General features: G+C 43.0%; 1 protein-coding gene across 1 annotated transcript in view; it reads left to right on the forward strand.

Moving 5' to 3' along the window:
* USP46 (ubiquitin specific peptidase 46) overlaps positions 1-19,123 on the forward strand; it is a 197,560-nt gene that overhangs the window by 35,161 nt on the left and 143,276 nt on the right. The window contains exon 3 of the mRNA XM_078678198.1: positions 15,008-15,221. Within this exon, the coding sequence (XP_078534324.1) occupies positions 15,008-15,221 (214 nt within the window). The remainder of the gene's footprint in view (positions 1-15,007; positions 15,222-19,123) is intronic.

The following is a 19,123-nucleotide window of genomic DNA, read 5'->3' on the forward strand; positions in this document are numbered from 1 at the left end:
CATTAGAAACATTGACAGCGCGACATTGCAATGATCATGATACAGCCTACATCCTAACCTGTGCTTCAAAGAACACTATTGCAGTGGAAAACAACGTGTTTTACACATGTCTTAACCGACCAGAGGCAGCTGTGCGTGATATCGCAGTCAGAATTTTCAAAATGGCGGCGTGATGCTGGACGAGTCTTTCCCAGCCTGGTGCACTTTTATAGCGCTATCGTCCCCTTAACGGACTGCCCAACAACGCTTCTTTTCTCGACCTCAGTGCTAATGATGGTGGGGGCTCTAATCTCACCAGGGAATGCTGTGCTTGTTATCATACCCAGCTATCTTAAAATGGCGGCGTGACGCAGGATGCACCTTTCCCAGCCCGGTGCATAGTCCCAGCAATGTCACCCCCGTGACAGCCCGACCTGACCTGACCAACAGCGTTTCTTTTATAGACCACAACGCTAAGTAAATGGAGTCTCTAATCACCAACAGTCGCAGGAGATATGTACCTGCGCTCCTGTCCCGCAGTGCCTGATTCCAAATAGTGGACGTGCACAAGCAGCTGCTGCAGCGAGTCATCATAGCGCTCACCTAACTGCTTCCATCGTGACCTGTGTTGAAAAAGAACATAACTGTAGCGATCGTAAGAGATTCTGCAAGCATCTCCTACCCACTTCCACACAATCAATAGTCCTAGGTCCAGAAGGAATGTGGATTTCTCTTACCTCAGTCCCAAATTTATGGTGTGATCTGGCCCGTGATCATAACAGAGCGATACAACATCCACTGTGCTGAACTTGCCTGAAACCTGCCTGTTTGTGATCGGCTGCCAATAATCTGCCCCGATATTCCGTCCTTGATTGCTGTTTTTCCATGTCTACTGTCTCCTGTTACCCGGTGTCACCCTTTGTGCAGGTAAACCATCTGTGGACTGCCGGTGGATCTCTGATCGGTCCCAATCTACTCTACTTCTCACTACCTGCGTTCTGAATATTAGACTGACACAACTCCTGCAGCAGAGCATAATTCAAGACACCCTGTGCTGACAACTTGAGAGTGTGGCGTGACGGGCGAATGCGATAGAGCGACCTTCAGCGAATTCCCTCACCAACGACGACGAGCACATCAACTCAGCTCTGCAAACACCTCAACCCAGCCAGACAATGGCAGATAGAGAAGCAGGACCAACAAAGAGCAACACTGACACTATGCAGCTTGAGCTTACGGCAATCGGGGTGGACATGAGCACTATGAATAAAAGTATCAGTGAAGCAGAACAACGCCTAAGTGATGTGGAGGACAAGACCTCTCAATCCTCAAAGATAATAAAGCATCTCCAGAGCAACGCGCCACAGTCGACCTCAGAAGACAAAACGCCGAATTGAAAGATCGTAACAGGAGAGGGAATATACGTATCTTTGGAGTTCCGGAGAACTCTGAGAAGGATGCAGGATCATGTGTAGCATTCCTCGATACCAATGATAACGGGGATTACATTCCAACATGGCCTAGAGCTTGACAGAGCGCACAGAATACCAACGTTCAATGTCCAAGGGCGGAAAGTCCCTCATCTCCTGATCTGTAGACCACTCGGTTATCAACATGTTGAGTCCATTCTGCAGTTTGCAAGGAAAAATCATCACGTATCCTGGGAAGGTCACAGTATAATATTCACCCAAGACTACTCTAAAGAAACTGTTGAAGGAAAGGATTCCTCCTTCTGAGGGATAAACTGAAAGCGAAAAATATCCAATTTTCCTTTGCAGGTCCATCAAAATTTCAAATCATTGAAAATGGCAGACCACATCTCTACTCAAATCCTCATGACCGTGCACGACACCTGGAAGATTCCCCGACACAGAGCATGGACCTATCCAGTGGTTCTTCCAACAAGAGGAAAACTGAGATCCAGGACTCTTCCATCGCCTGAATTACCTGGTCACTGCTCGCCACTGGTATTGTTGTAGATTGCTTACTGGTATTGTTGTTTTTACTTCAACAGCATATATCCTGTCTTCCTTTAGCCAATTGTCTACCTAGGCTACTTCCTATAATAGTTCTTGCTAGCTATTGGCGACAAAATGCCTATAGAGTCCAGTCCAACAATTGTTTACAACTATTTACAACTGTTTATAATGTTTACAATGTTAACGACTGTTGCCTATTATTAAGTTGGCTTTGCACCAATATCTGTCCCCTCCAGGGCAATTCATAATAATTTTCTAGAGTTTCTAGGGTCAGTTTCAAATCATCGCTTTAGTCCCAGTAATTCTCATAGTTGTGTAATTACACCACATCTGCACTGTTTGCCATGTTCGGGCCCACCAATTTTGTTCTAATGGTATGCCTGTCCACGACCTTGTGCTCACCTATGCGCATTGTTAATCTCCACACCCAAAAAGAGGTGCAGTTCTTAAACCTTGATTCCCCTGAAGCATCAATGTTCCATCCAATTTCTCTGTGCTGCCTTTAGACGGTACTGCCGTCACAGCTCCGAAGTCCGAACCTTTCGGGAGGGAGGGGGTGGCTGGGAGGGAGGGGTAGGATGAAGGGGGAAAAGGAGGGGGGAGGAGGGGGGAAGGGGAGGGGGGGATCTATGAGGACCTCTACAAGAACAAGATGTCATTCGAGCCGGACGCATGTACTAATTATCTGGACACTCTGAACCTCCCTAAGCTCTCAGACAAAGACAGCTCAACATTAGGGTCCCCCATCACAGACAAGGAAATTTGTACCTCTATTAAATCCCTCAAAAGCAACAAAGTCCCTGGACCAGATGGGTTTTCGGCGGGCTTCTACAAAGCATTTGATAAATCTATCATCCCCATCTTATTAAAATTATTTAACTCTATTGCTACCTCAGGCAGTGTCTGAGACAATGGACAAAGCCACTATAATCGTTATCCCGAAGGAGGGTAATGACCCCCCTTTAACTAAAAACTACAGACCCATTTCGCTCATAACCCTGGATTGCAAAATATATGCGAAGATCCTGGCCAGTAGACTCAATGCCGTCCTCCCTAAATTACTCTCAAGTGGGCTTCCTAAAATACCGCATGTCCAACGATAACACGAGACTATTGTGCCACATCTTAGAGAAAGCCAAAACACCCACCGCCTCTGTGACCATCACCCTGGATGCAGAAAAAGCGTTTGACACAGTAACTTGGTCTTCTTAGAACATTGCATGAGAGCTTTTAATCTGGGGATGACTTAGTGATATGGTAATGACCCTTTATTCCTCTCTGTCCGCTTGGATCGCCATAAATGGCACTCTATCCGACCCATTTCGATTAGAACAGGGCACCAGGCAGGGCTGCTCCCTCTCGCCAGCTCTGTTTCTCCTGGCCCTCGAACCACTCTTATCAGATATAAAACAAAATGAGGATATAGCGGGAGTGAAATTTGGGGACACACATTAGCAGCATATGCAGAAGATATCCTAGTGGCTACAGAGAACCCAGAGACCTCCATCGGAGCTCTCATGACTACTATAGAGAGATACTCTATGCACTCTGGTTATAAATTGAATCGGGACAAATCAGAGGTCAAGCCCCTAAATATACATGGCACCAGAGACATGCTTGGAAGCTCTGGTTTTTCCTGGCAGACCGGCTTCATTAAGTACCTGGGTATTGAATTTGGCAGCTCCCTTCTCGAAACTCTTCACCACAACGATTCCATCACGCTAGATAAATTTAAATCACAATTAGATGGCTGGTCTCCCCGCTTCATACCTTGGTGGGAAAGGGTCGAGACCATCAAAATGATGATCTCCTCCCCCCTAGTGAATTACCTCATTACAATGCTCCTCATTACCTTGTCCCACGACTTCCACCAAAAACTAGACCCTCTACTCTCTAAGTCCCTATGGAAAGGGAAAAAGGCAAGGGTTAGTATAAAAAGCTGCGCCTCGATAAATCCCTAGGAGGGGTCAATCTGGCGGATTTTAAACTGTATCAGACAGCCTTCCTTGCCAAACAAGGTTGTTACTGGCTATCACCCCCTGCTGACTACACTCCTGTGTGGCTAGCCGTAGAGAAGGCCCTTTTTAGAAATCTTGCCCCTGCGACCATCTTAACTGCTAATGCTAGTACGGCCACTTGTTCAAAATCCATCTTCAAAAACACGAGACTTGCCCTGTTGAAAATGGATAAACTCTTGAATAGTAATATAAGACGTTCAGACTGGGAATCTTTATGGTGCAATCATTCAATACTCTACAGAGGAAAGCCACTACACAATGTGCAATGGATCAATAAGGGTATATTCTTCCCGCATCAACTATTCAGAGATTCTTACCCCCTCTCCTTTAAAGAGCTCCAAGCCAAATATGACCTAGACTCGATGGAGTTTTACTACTTTTTGAAAATCAAGGCAGCGATCTCCAAAGCAAAATTATCTACAAAGCCTCCCTCTCTTCGGAGCTATCTAGCTAATCTCAGTAAGCTGGGTCACCAGGTTTCCAGGCTTTACAAACTTATACGGCCACAACAATCCAATCTCAACAAAGATCTTATACAGTTCTGGGAATCCCACTCCTCTTTACCAATTTCAGATTTGGATTGGTCCAAAACTTGGGAATCGACCATGAGACACAAAATAAGCCCTACACTCTCCCAGACAAAGTTTTGGCTTTTCCATAAAGCTTTCTGGACACCGGCGCGCCTCTTCTTACATAATATTAGAGACAATGCCATTTGCTGGAACTGTAACGACAAAGATGGGGACTTGGATCACCTATTACTACATTGTGCATGTGTTGCACCCTTCTGGGACAAAATCTTCGCCTTCGTCACCAAGGTTTTCTCTTTTTTTTCCCCTGCCAGAGAGCTATCCACCTTGGTATTTGGCTTTCTAAGAGCTGATTCCCTCACAGATAATGATAGGGCCCTAGTTGATCTTCTCCTCACTGCCGCTGTAAAGATGGTTTTAACTAATTGGAAAGACACTCATAAAACCTCTTTCAAATGTTGGTTAAATTGGGTCACCAACCTGAGAGGTGCTGATAACATCTCACGCCAAAACACTCCGTGGCGCATGTGTGACAAATGTGTCTCTCTCTTGACAATTACTTTAGCGCACACAAACCTCCTTGAACTTCCCACATACTCCCCCGGCTCCAGTCCCATACGTTCTCACACTCTTTCTACTAGACCTGACCTGACACACTCATACCTGCTCCCTTTATGCTAATCCAACAAGTCCAGCACTTTCGACGACTGTATTAGATGTGGTTCACTGACCTTGTGTTGATACTTCATAAGCGATTGTATATGATTGAGGTTATGTTGTTAATTTTCTTTTTCTTTTTTGTTTACCTCATTACTTATTTCACTCGGGTCCCCTTTGCTTGTCATCGCCCACGAAGATATCTTTTCATTTATACTATTGTAATCAGCCTCCACTACAATTGTGACCATCAGTGACTCCTATGTTTTTATTGTATGTTTATGTAACTGGAAATAACCAATAAAAAGTTTTGAAATAAAAAAAATTACATTTCTCTGACTCATCATTCAATAGTCCTATCAATCAGGTTACAGAATTGAAAATAGAAAACATAGAATCAATACAGAGCATATCATGAATTGCATAAAGGAAGGTATCCCTTTTCTAAGAAAATGAGGCATAAACGATGTCAGTCAGAACTCCTGAAGAGTTTAAGTAATACGAACCAAGAGTGAGCTTAGCATTAAGTTAAATCAATAATTTATAATTGAAAAATCTCCCATGAACAGAAATAAAGCATAGGGCAAATAAATATGGGCAAAACCAGTTAGTCAAAGCATAAAGCTTGGGTTTTTTAGCAAAAAGCCTGCATTTAAATCTGCCCTCGCTCCCTCACAACTGATTTTCTCTCCTCTCGTTCAGCTACATCTCCGCCTGAGCCTCTCTGTCCCCTCCCCCATAGGCTTCCCACAGCACCTCCTATCTCTGCTGAACTCAAAATACTTCTCAAAGCAACCCAAAAAGCCCCCACACCTCAGCTAGGAACGCTTATATAGTTAAGCAAAAATGTTTCAAAACATGTGACGTCTCCAGCCTGTTGAAGTTTAGAAAGACAGCTGCACCCATGGTTGACTGCTCAGGTCATCAATCAGGTAAGTTCTTGAAACACATTTGAATTTTGCTTCAAACACATTTAAATTTTGCTTTAAATGATTTAATCTCCTAACTGCCTGATAAAGAAACAATTTAATTTTCAACTAAACAGAAAACATTTATTCCAACAAGAACTTATTTTTTTTAGGTCGGAGACAGTAAATACATTTTACTGTAAGAAGAAAATGTATGCTTTGCAGTTACTCTGGCAATGAAATGAATGAGGATTTGTTTAAACAACTTAATACTGATAAAAGCAAGTTACAGGCTGTAAAGTATAAGAAGAGGAGCACAGGAAAAGGCAAACATTCCATTCTTATCTCAAGGAACATGCTAACTCTTTTGAAGCAAACTAAATCAGAGCTGTATTTCAGCTTTTCCAGACTTTCAAATGCATGTTAATTCAGTACAATGCTATTTTGAAAGTTCAAAACACATTTTGAAAATTAAATATACATTCTATAGTGAGGTCAAATCTAAACAAAACACATTTAAAGTCAATCATGAGTTAATTGTGCATGCTTTTACATTATCCATTAAATGAAAGCATCTGACCAGGCCTCATGTTTTCCCTTTTCCAGCACCAAATGTCTGCGTACCAACTAAGGCCTCATGTTTTCGTTTTTCCCAGCACCAAATGTCTGTGTGCCACTTTTAAAATGCAATTTTATGTCTGAAGCTCATGGCAGCTTTTGTCATTAGTAATGCTTAAGTCTATAGGAGATATCTACGCGCTCTGATAGGCTTCGGTAAATCTATCGCCCCACACAGACACAAATGGCCGTCAAAAAGGACAAACTACTGTAAATATGATAGGTAAAATTGACCCAAATATGTCCCCAGTTGCTAAAATGATAGTTGAAACCTTTTTAAAAATGCAGTATTCTTAATTTCAAATAACTAGATCACCGAAAATGCACCCCCTTTGGAAATGGTTGCCTGAGCTGATTTATGTGCGATGGATGCTAAACTGTAAGAAAAAAGGAGACAAAAGCCCTTTTCTTTGATAAGTTTTCTGTGCCTTCCTTTACAGCGGGTGTGCATTCAAACAAGGGATTTCCCTTGCTAAATCTCTTTCCTTGGCCCGAGGCTCCAGATCACTAGAGCCTGCAGAGAGTAAAGAGATCACAGGGGAATGTGCATAATATGTGTCAATTGGGATATTGGACACACTTAGTGGGTCTCTTATGGAACCATGTTGGAGAAGGTGTAAAGGCAACTGCAGGACACCTTACTGCCAATTGTGGACCAGGAACAGGAATGAGGAGCGGAATGTCATTGCACCTGGGTATCTTGCGTTCTCTCATGAGTATCCTTGAAGACTGAAATTTCAGACTGTGTCAATTCTGGTGGGGCCTTAAATAAAGCAGCCACTCCAGCATAGATTGATACTCCTTAAACATGTATAGGTATGCAGAACTCTCCACAGTAACCAACACAATTCAACCTCCTTTCCAGTTTTATCCTTCTTTTTAAAGGTCCAAATTGAGCTCTTCCAACATGCCACAGCGACTTCCTGTGGAATGCAGATCCTACTGTCAACAAGCAAACTCTTCAGCAAGTACTTGACCTCCCCTTCAAGTATTAAAGCAGAATCTTGAAAACTGCCACAGAGCTTCAGCCATTGGTTGTTTGCTGCATATTCATCTGCTTACATTGTTTGTGCCGATGAATGCAAGTTGTCCCTCTTTGCTCCTGCTTTGTCTCGTTCTGATATACTTATGCACATCAGACCGAAGATCTGAGGCCCTTTGATAACCTGCTCCAGCAATGTACCTTTTTCCCACTGGACATGCACAAAGCAGTATCCTAAAGCTGTTTCATAGGATACAATCTACAAAATTATTTGCAAACCTAAGCGCAACACAATTGCGCAAAAAGACCATTTGCGATCACAAATGATCTATGGACATTTTTTCCTGCAGATGGAAATTTCATCCCTAGAATATCTGCCAGTTCTAGCTGTAGTGACGGGAACATGCATGGTGCCGCAAAGGCGACTGGGTGTGTTAAGACGAAGATGGCGATCACCCACAAAACTGTAATTTTCTCAGCATTCATAACCATTTTTCTCACCCAGTTTGCTCATAAAGGGTTCTGTCCTGGCCACTTCTCAGTGTATCAGCAAAGTGATGTCCGGCAAGGCGGGGGAAAGGAAGAATATGATGGGCCATGAAATATGCGCCATGCCGCTTGTGGGTTGTCTTGTTTCTGCATATTCAGCACATTGCATGGTGCCATGTTCTCCCCTTACCTACTCCTGCATCTGACCCCTCTGCCCTTTTGAAGTCTTTGCATTCTTTTCCTCTAGAATGAATGAAGAGAAGGTTCCGGGTACGGTGAGTAAAAGCCAGCTCTTTATTGGAGACCAGTCACATCAACTGACTTAGCCCAGGGACAACAACTGAAAACAGAACACTTTTGACTTCAAGAATAACCTTTTTAATATAGGAGCCCCTTATATACAAGTCTCTGTATCAAGTTTTAATTTCAAAAGAAAGACACATTCCACTTACTCACAAACGACGCTGTACACACAAAAAAACACAACTCATTTACATAAACAGAAACACATCTGTGACTCCGAATCCTTTAACCTCAAAGATAGCCTAGCTTTTCTTTTGGTTATACGTACACCAGGATCAAATATACCTATAAACTTTGCAGGCATAGCGAATCGTCTGAGATCGAAGTTTTCATTTCACTGTCAACCGAAGTCACTCGCAGCCTTTCTTTATGCCACCACCTACCACAGTTCAACTTGACCACATACCTTTTAACACCCACAGCCCTCCTCAGGGCAGAGAAATTACTTTGTCCCTTATATTTTACACCAGAAAACTTTACTCTCTCTCAAGCACTAGGATTCAGCCTCAACCTTTGACCACTAGAGAGTGCTTCATCTGTGCCTCCCTCCCCTTAACTTCAACAAGCTGCAGTTTTCCCACTGCGACACTGACCCCTATCCAAAACTTTTAAGCTTTGACCCCAGACTGCTGCTCCTCATCAAACCAAAAGGATAGACCCCAGTACCTACATTGAGTGCGGTGCCGACTTCCCACAACGGTTTCTTCAGTTGCAACGTCCTGTACAACCCATTTGCCAAAGACAACTGAAAATTGTCTTTGACTCTATTACATCTCTCCATCAAGTCATTACTGCTGGAATGACATAGCGAAGTAGTGACCAGTTTTCACACCTATAGCCTTCAAGAAATCTGCAAAGTCCATGGATGTAAACTGCAAACAGTTATCCTTGACAACCTCTTAGGAAATTGCTTTTCTCAAAAAGGTAGATTCCCCAAAAATTCTAACACTCCTGAAATCTTTTTGTTTCACAAACCCAACCTCCGTTCACCGAGAATACTACTCTACAGCCACAATACCACACGTGGCATTCCCTTTCATCATCTCCATGAGACCAATAATGTCCAGACCTCACTTAGAGCAGTCTTTATCCAGTACCGCCTCCTACTGAACTGGACTGGGAATAGTCATCAGACTTATCACTCACTGCGAGTGGCATGCATTTCCAAACTAAATATTCCACAAACTTGTCCAGAATAGGCCAGCAAAAGCTTTCTCGAAGCCTCCACTTGCCTGTTGTTATGCCAATATGACCATAATACAGTAAATGCAACAACTTTTCACGAAGAGCACAGGGAACAATTAGCACGTCTCAACTCCACATGAACATGAATTTTCATTGACAATTTATCAGCGACTTGGCGAAAAGCACCTACCTCCTTACCCAGATCCTTAGCGGAGGGCCAATTTGAATGTAAATATCCCAATACTTAACTAAGCACCCCTTAATCTTCAGAATTTTAAATCCACATTGCTTTTGTCACAGCATTCTTTGCAATATCATTCTAAGCACAAACAATCTCCTCATCAGAAGTCACTTAAGTACTCTCCTCCGAATCACTTGGAGGAAGTCTAGACATACAGTCTGCCATGATGTTTTTGCTCCCTGGAATGTATTCAATTTGGTTACACATTTTTGGTTGTCTGCACTTCAATTTAGCCATCCTTCCCATCGCTTTCCCTCCTCTTTTGGTGGTGCTCAAAACAACTAGGGGCTCAAAACAACTAGGGGCCTATGATGCACACAAATGTTCAGTTTGGTTCCCCACAACAAGCGGTAAAAAATATAAATATCCCACTAAGACGCCAAGGGTTGATGTTCTACCACAGAATAGGTGGGTTTGGCACCACACATAGTCCTTGGGGCAAAAGCCACTACATCATCATTACCGTCTCTGACTTGTAACAAACTGCACTTGCTGGCATCTGTGACAATTACACTAGGATTCTGCGTGTTAAACTGTTTCAGTGGATTAGTATACAAAATCACTTTTCTGAAAATGTCAAACTCCCTACTACACATTTCATCTGACACAAAATGTTAATTCTTTAGTAATCCCTGGAGATGTTTTTTTTTTTTTTGTTGCTTCATACCAGCTAAGGATAAATCTTGAATAAAATTCCAGCGAACCGCAAAGTGATTTTAGTTTATGCTTCTTATCCTTTGTGGGAAACTCCGCAATTACCTGCACCAAATTTTCATTTGGCTTGGCTCCTTTGGCAGACAAAAGCTGACCTAAGTAATCTACAGATGTTACAGCAAATTTACTCTTGTTAACTTGTAATGTAATTTCTTTCCCCTATAAAATACTCAAAACTAGAGCCAATCTTGCTTTTTCTCACAATCCGTATAAACCAGAACGTTATCCTGAAAGCGGACATCTCCGTCCATCTTCATAATTACTCCACAATGTGATGAAAAATGGAGGACTCGTACGCCAAAATTAACGGCATCCCATTTACTGCATAATACACCATCTGGAATGAGAACGAAATTTAAAGTAAAGGACTCCTTGTGAACTACCACTTGGTGATACACAGACCCCATGTCCCAAGTAGGAAACACTTTGGTATCTTTCAGCAAAGACATATTGGTGATGTTCGGAAGAAGATGTCTGCTGAACCAAATTGAACGGACAGAGCTCAGGGTCGAAAGGAACTGACAAAAGAACATTCTTGACTTTAAGAATAACTAGTACATAATGGAACCTCCTAACGCATTTACCACACTTGCCACATTGAAAGTATGAAAGTAAAACCAAGCGGTGAGAGACCGCTGCGCTTGCTGTATCAGCAGCGTCATGTTGTCTTCACTCCTTCCATCATACCCATGCTTTGCTCATCTCCTTACTCTCTGCTTTTGATGTGCCTTATTATTTTGTCCTTTTCTGCTGCCTGGTCACCTAAACATTCTTCCACAACCAAATGGGCATATAGTAATGTTCCCCTTGCCCCGCCATATGAGAATATCAAAGCAAGGGGATTGATTCATGACTGCTATAATGTAGAAGGATAAAAATAGAACCATACATTTCCTGAAGAGTTGTTTAATCAGGTAGAGAAGTAGAAATGTGATGCAGCGGAAGTGGTGGCTATAATAACCCACACCAACCTTTACAATACCTAAGGAAGCATAAATACTATAATGACGGGCCCATAAGTCATTATCATTTCTGTTTGCAAAAGCAATATCAATGGTCCTCCAATGGATCTTTGGTAGAGCTTAAAGGGACTAAGTAGAGAAATCCGAGACCAATTTCTTCATGAGGACCTGTAATAAAGAAACAGCTATTCATAGATTACACAACAAATGCATCAAATTATGACAAATAATTATCCTAAAAATAAGTCATGACTCGAGGAAATAACGACAGACACTGTTCTTTCTAGATACCTTTTTGGTATTATTTCAGAAAATATGAATGGTCATACACAAATACAAATCATAAGAAACCCTTTGTTCACAATATCACATGCATAACACAAGCTGAGTAATTACAATGAGAGTAACTCGGAAACCATCAAACTCAGGCGTGAAATAAGGGAGGGAGAAACAAGGAAACATCAGGGTAATCAACTCTCGGTAAATTAGAGAAAACTAATGCACTGCATGCAATTAGTCTAGCAAACTATCTCCACGGCTGTAGAAGAATAGTATGGGCAGCACCACCAGCCGATGATGTGCAAAGTCTCTAGGGAAAAGTTCTCCGCAGTCAGGATTGCCAGCCAGATCAGGAATCCGCACAGTGTACAGCATACAGCCTAACACGTATGCAGGACAGGTCACCAGAATGTGAACGAGCTGATGATCATTTTCCCACCAGCGTCTTTATACTGACTTCGCAACTTTGTTACTCTAATTTAAAACTCTGCAAGCCACTCTCACTGGTCAGTAAATGGGGGAGGCTAACATCTGCTAATGATGACTTTATACGTTTCGCTAAGCAGTGTTTGTCTAAAATTGTATAACTACCTAGAGAGGAAGAAGAAAACGACAGTTACACATTTTGTAACTACATAGCAACAGTTTCATTCTAAATCCTCGCTTAGACAGGAAAGAGCCGCTCTCTGCTCTTTAAGGAAGTAAATGTTATTCTTCACAAGGACATCAGAAAACGATATGAAGAGAAACAGAGGAGCACGGAAGCACATCCCCTAACCAATACTTTTGATTAGGCCTACATGTTTTTAGCAAGGAAAAACAGAGCGAAAAGAGAGATCATTTCACATGTTCTAGGCCTGCAATACTTTCACGAAGAATAAAATACCTTTTTTGGTTTGTGCTTGAATATTCCTGCAGTTCAGGAAACCTAAGAACATTAATATTAGACACACAAATTAAACATTTCTTCACATTCTATTATTATTCATAACCCTATAAAGAAATCTTCCATTCTACATATGTTATTCTGACTCTTAAAAATACGTGCAGCCTTGCACATTTTCGGTCGTACCTTCGAAGTCTTCACGTTTTAGTAATTTCGGTTTTCACACACAGTAATTTATCAACACACACACGGGTACATTTCACGAGCAGATTTTTATTAGCAAAAATCATGCTCCATCAAAGACAATGAAACACCCACAAAGGAAGAAATGAATGACAAGTGAACCTGCTGTCCAGTTGAGAACTCCAGAAAGAATGATCCACTGGACAACAGGAACACCATGGATGCTGAATGAGAAAACATTTGAAAACTCCATTAGAACATCACATATTAAAGGGATACAAGAATAACCAATACCTGCCTCACTCAGTATTTACAGCACTTGAAGTAAGAGGGAGACAGACAGTAAAGAAACCTATTTTTATGGGCTTGAGTTTGGCTAGCTAGGCTTGGATATTTAGGGCCTGATTCTGATGCAGTTTGGAAAGCTTCCCATCCGAATGGGTTTGGGAATGGTTTCGGATCGGGAGAGTCCAACCGACCGAGTACGATGCATCTGGATGCTTCCAGATACGATTTTGTTTGACTCCCATTGACTTTAATGGGAGCCTTTGTTCCGACCAAATGCATAGGCTCCCATTGAAGAAAGGGGTGGCTGGGGAAAATCGGGCACCCTGTGGCAGGCACCCCCTGGTGCCTGCCACAATGTGCATGGCTTGTAAGGGGGGACCAATGGGTACCCCCACTGGCCCTATCAGAAGGGCTCTGGGTTCAGGGGGTCCCACAACAGGCCCCCAAAGTCTGATTACGACTGCTGATTCGAGTTGGATGGCACAATTTGGAAGGCTGTCCAAATCCAGCACTGTACTCTGTCGTTCGGAAATGCAGACCTGTAAAGACGTACGATTCTGCTCCTTACGGCTTGGTCATTCCAATTGCCGTCTAGTTCGGTTTGGGAGATTGGGTTATTCCTAACGCCTAACTCGCATCGCATTCGGTCAGTCGGAAACCATTCAGAGTCGGTCAGAAAGACGCGTTCCCCGATCCGATTTGGACATAGCCAATGCCATTAGGATGCCTTCCTACCTGTCTCAGGCTATGTGGTGCCATTTTCTGGATGGAACACTGAAAATGTGCAGGACATTCCAGAGATGCATGTGTATGTTTTTTACATTTTGAAGCCTCCACAGTACACCCTCCTTGAAACCACTCATGTAGCCTCACAGTATCTTCTGCAGGGCACAGCTTCTCTCACTGACCACTGTTACCCATTGTAGTGTGGTGGCGGTAGGCCCCAGGCTTGTCTTAAGGACCACACACACAGTGATTGCAGTGGTGGTCTTAAAAACGGACCACGACCAGCTCCCGGGCTATTTATTCACTCTGCTGGCCGTACGACAGACACTTCCACTATGCTTATGCTTGCAGGGGGGGCTACAGTATGGTGTTGCCCAACTTCCTTCACCACAACACCCATCATTCACCCTTTGGTTCTGTGAGATGCAGCGGTTGTAGGCTCAGGATGAGGCTGTGAATCTCTGCGCACATGACTGTAAAAACAAAGTTGGGACCAGAGGGCACATAAGAACCTTGCTCTGTGTCAAGACTACACATGCGAACGTTCGGAAGGCCGCATAATCTGGTGAGTGCCTGTAGTCTGTGAACGAAGTGGAGAAAGTCTTTTGGCCGCATTCGTTTTCTAATGTGACCGACCCCGTACTTCTGGTGATTAATGCAGATGCTATAATATGGCCCATCTGTAATGCGTAAGACAGAAGGCAACACAGAGCGCAGTGTTGGCAACATTTTTAACCAAAGTACAACTCCTCTCCTCCTGCAGCGTTTCTCAGGGATGTTTTAGTTGTCAGGGACGAGGGTGGGTTTTTCCCGCCTTAGAAGTGAATAAAAGTTTGTTTTTGTTGTGACGATTACTGATGACTAACTCTTATGGCTAGTTTGCGCAACATGTTTACTGAATCCGTATCCTGCTAGATCTGCTTTGTGACATTTATACTTGGTGTTCCTTGCTTAGTACATGTTGATATGAGAGAACATTCTAGAAGGCTTCACTTTGTGTATCTTTTCTAAAAGCTGCCCTCCGGTCTGGTAAATATCACTTCGGACAGTCATTCATTACTTCTTGCTTTGCTTTGACAGTTTGGGAACACGTGCTACTGTAACTCGGTGCTCCAAGCCCTGTACTTCTGCCGGCCCTTTCGTGAAAACGTGCTGGCCTACAAGGCCCAGCAGAAGAAGAAGGAGAACCTTCTGACCTGCCTGGCCGACCTCTTCCACAGCATCGCCACTCAGAAGAAGAAGGTCGGGGTCATTCCACCCAAGAAGTTCATTTCAAGGCTACGGAAAGAGAACGGTGAGTGACTTTCCAAGCTTTCTAGTGTCTTTGCAGAATACTCATGAGATTACAACTAATGTCTGTCAATTTAACGTACTGTTATGGAAGCCCTGGCTTGTTTCAGGCTTATAAGGCCATTCATTACCATTTTATGGCCGTTGCATTTTACGTTTTTCTTCATGTGCCAGATGTTATTCAATAAAGCACTGTGCTGGCTCCAGCTAAAACAGAATTACATGGCTACATTGTTCATTCTAAATTTTGCTTTTCACTGTATTTATTGCTGTTTTGATTGCTTTTTTTTACATTATGGCATGTGCGTGCTTTTTTGTTGTAATTTTTATATAGCTATATTGTTATAGAGCATGTCTGTGAACGAGGCAGCAGGGTAGCCTAAACGCATCAGGGCAGCACAACCACTTTGAAATAAAAGCAATTTGTGCAGCTTTCCAAGAAGCGTTGCCTTCCTTGATTTTAGGAAACGAGGAATTGATTGCACAAATATAAATATAATATTACCTACAGCGTTTTTTTCTTTTGCCAATATCTTTAGTGCCGTTTGACGATTCTTCAGGAAATTTCAAAACTAATAGTTCATTCAGGTCAGCTCCTGTCCTGAAAGTTTGGGGTGATTCGTCACACGGGGGCCGAGAAAAAAGGGGGTCCTCAGAACACAAGTGGACTTCATCCCCCGAGCAGTAGTGCACCAGTAAGTGTGATTGCAGAGTGGTGTAAAAAGCAGCCGCAGTCGGTAGGGGAGTACCTGCCGGGGCGGTGACGTAGGGAGGGGGAAGGGCAGGGTGGGGGTTAGTAATCTATGGATAATGGACGTTTACAGGTAAGTAAACATATAAATAAATCAAACGAATGTCGTTGTGCGCACTGCATCCCTAAATGCAATGCAGTGCACGCAACGAAATTCATTTGATTTATTTATATGTTTACTTACCTGTAAACGTCCATTATCCATAGATTACTAAACTGCACCCTGCCCCTCCCGCTCCCCACGTCACCGCTCCGGCAGGTACTCCCCTACCGACTGCGGCTGGTAAAAAGGTGGCGTGGCCTCAGCAATCCAGCTGTGTGGGACTGACTGAAGGTACCTGGTGGTCTAGTTGGCCCCCAGGGACCCTCAAGGCGCGTTTGCAGAGTGGTGGAGGAAAGGGGTGTGGCCTGTGTCCACCTCTCAGCAATCCCACTTTGTGGGGCTTACTGGAGGTAAGAGGTAGGCTAGTTGGCCCTTAAGGACCCCCAGCAGTAAAGGGGACTTCAATCTCCATCCAAGAGCGCACCAGGGAGCATGTTTGCAGAGTGGTGGGCAAAGGGGGCGTGGCCTGGTATGAGAATTTAGCAATCCTGATGTGTGGTACTTACTGGAGGTAATCTGAGGGGTAGTTGGCTCTCACGGATGTCCTTTGGGGCCAACTACCCTTCTTGTTACCTGCAGTAAGTCCCACACAGTAGGATTGCTAAGACGTCTTCGGAGGCCACGCTCCCTTTCTCCACCCACTGCAAACGCGCCTCCTGGCAGACTACGGGATGGGGGATAAAGTCTACTTTACTCCTGAAGGACTTTGGGTGTCATGAAGCCCTCCTGGTACCCCTTGTAAGTCCTATGCAGCGGAATTCCTGAGCGGTGGTCGGAGACCCAGCATCCTTTCTCTACCACTATGCAAACACAACTACTAGTTAAAGAAGCATCTTTCTGCACCTGTGACTTAGTTAATTTTAATCCCCCTGCCCTATTATGTACTAGGGCCTTACAGGGGGGGGTCATGCCAATCGCAGGGGTACCTCAACCCATAGTGTACCCTAGTGTATGTAGGTGTTTTCACTGTAATCTAAGTGTCTTTTAGCATAGCACTGGCTCTAGGCCTGGTTAGTCAGATTCTGTTACCACCAGTACCCGTCAGCAAAAAGTTGGGGGCACAGGATGACTTTGCAACAAGGCCTCTTTCTGTCCATCTGTTGGTTCTTTCTGCATATCCATTGCTTCTTTCTGCACCTTTCTTTGTCTTTCTGGACTTCTGTTGCCTCTTTCTGCGTATTGATTTGATTTGTTTTGATTTTGGGTTTTATATAGAGCTTGCATGCCTAGGGGCATCTTGTCCTACCTATGTAGGCATAGTTTGAAATTGGCTTTTAAAAAACCTTTGAAATTCACTGAAAAAAATCATAGGTTTCAGGGTCATCATAGTTAGAAATGAGTATTTAAAAAACCTTTTGAAATTCACTGACAAAACCATAGGTTTTAGGGTCGTTATAGTTAGTTGGACATTTCACTTGTACAAAACCAGAGAAATTCGTCCGTTATGGTTAGTTGAGCTAACTATAACTCGCGCCCCCGCAATGCAGTCTTTGTCTTGCTTACGGTGTGGGATCTGAAGCAGACTATTTCTGTGCAAAAACTCAGGAACTTGGAGTTTTCAGCAAGAAATTACAGCTTCAACCCTGGAACCTATTGTTGTTTGAAGCTGGTAGAAAGGACTGCAAATTGCCTTTTCATTGGGTTTAGCCGAGGTGTTGTGGCTACATGACGCCTTTGGGTACAACTGATCGTTATCTACATGTTAGTGAATGCTGATACTTACTGACTATGGAATGGAGCCTCGGCAGCTGCTGAAAGTGTGTACTGTATCCCAAAATGTGTACGTCCTATATTTGATACCCCAAAATGTTACCTCCTCTTGTTCTCTCACAGATTAAATTGTGTGTTAAGTCATCCCATAAACATCAATTGGCAGAGGTAATAAATGTTCAAATAAGTATTCTCAATAATAGAGATTTACATCAATAAAAAGTTAAAGGTTTTAATTACAAACTTCAATTATAAGCAGTACAGAGTTAAGGCCATAAAGGCAGAGTATGCAAAATCAGAAATTATTTTAAGTCCCAAATAAGGAACAAAATCAAAAGATATTCGGACAGCATCCCTAGTAGAACAGGAATATCTTCTGGCTTGCACCCAAAATCAAGGGCTTCTTAAGAACAATATTTGCATAACAAATTGCATGAAAAAGAGCCGAACAGCAACATTACATTACGTTATGTTATCTTATGCATTAGCTATATATGTATACCTGGCCATGTAAATATTGCATGCATCGCAATTGGCTCTCTTCTCTGTCTACGCATCCAGCTCACAGGCATATATGTTAACCACCCCAGTAACATCTTTCTTTTGATAATCAATTACAATGTTTTGAATGGTGCTTCGAAGGAGGTTGTTTTTTTGATCTTCTTATGGGTTTAGTGAGTAAAAGCTGTGTCAGTGATATTCCTCAGAAATGGCATATGAGTGAACAAGCAGTAATTTGTGTTGAAGTTTGGGCCTTGGTTAAAATTACTGGTGCCTCCTCTTCAACAGAAGTTCTTAATGCCGAGTGGCAAAGCATGTGCAGTGTAAAATGTAGCATTTTTAGTAAGAAAAGAATAGCTATTGTGTATGCTAAAACTCTAAATGTGTCTGCTTTCATCACAAAATGTCTTTCCACAGGCGGATTGCCTCGAGCTGTATGAATGCTCATGTGTAGGAATTGAGCTAATAAATCCTTAATACAGTAACTTGCCCTATTTGCCAGCAAAGCAATGCAAATGTCATTGTGCCGAGTCTGTCATCCATTTGTTTGTAGAAGAAGCAGTTTAGACTGGTGTTACTAGATGGATCATGCATACGTTATAAGAAGCTGCTATATAACTATGGGTTGAAGTGAGGAGGGGTGGCCATCTTGTTTGGTTCTTGTTAACCTTCAATGTTGCACGTCTACAGCAAGTCCACAGAAGCCTAACTACTGATGTGCCGTCTATGGAAGTCTGCTACATATATTCTCCAGTGGCGGCTGATAGAATTTGAAACTGTTGAGGCATAGGCAGAATGAATCAACACATGCGAGCGCAGCGAGTGAGCCCGACGATAAAAA

This window comes from Lissotriton helveticus, chromosome 2_2 (genome assembly GCF_964261635.1).
Source record: "Lissotriton helveticus chromosome 2_2, aLisHel1.1, whole genome shotgun sequence".
Lineage (NCBI taxonomy): Eukaryota > Metazoa > Chordata > Amphibia > Caudata > Salamandridae > Lissotriton > Lissotriton helveticus.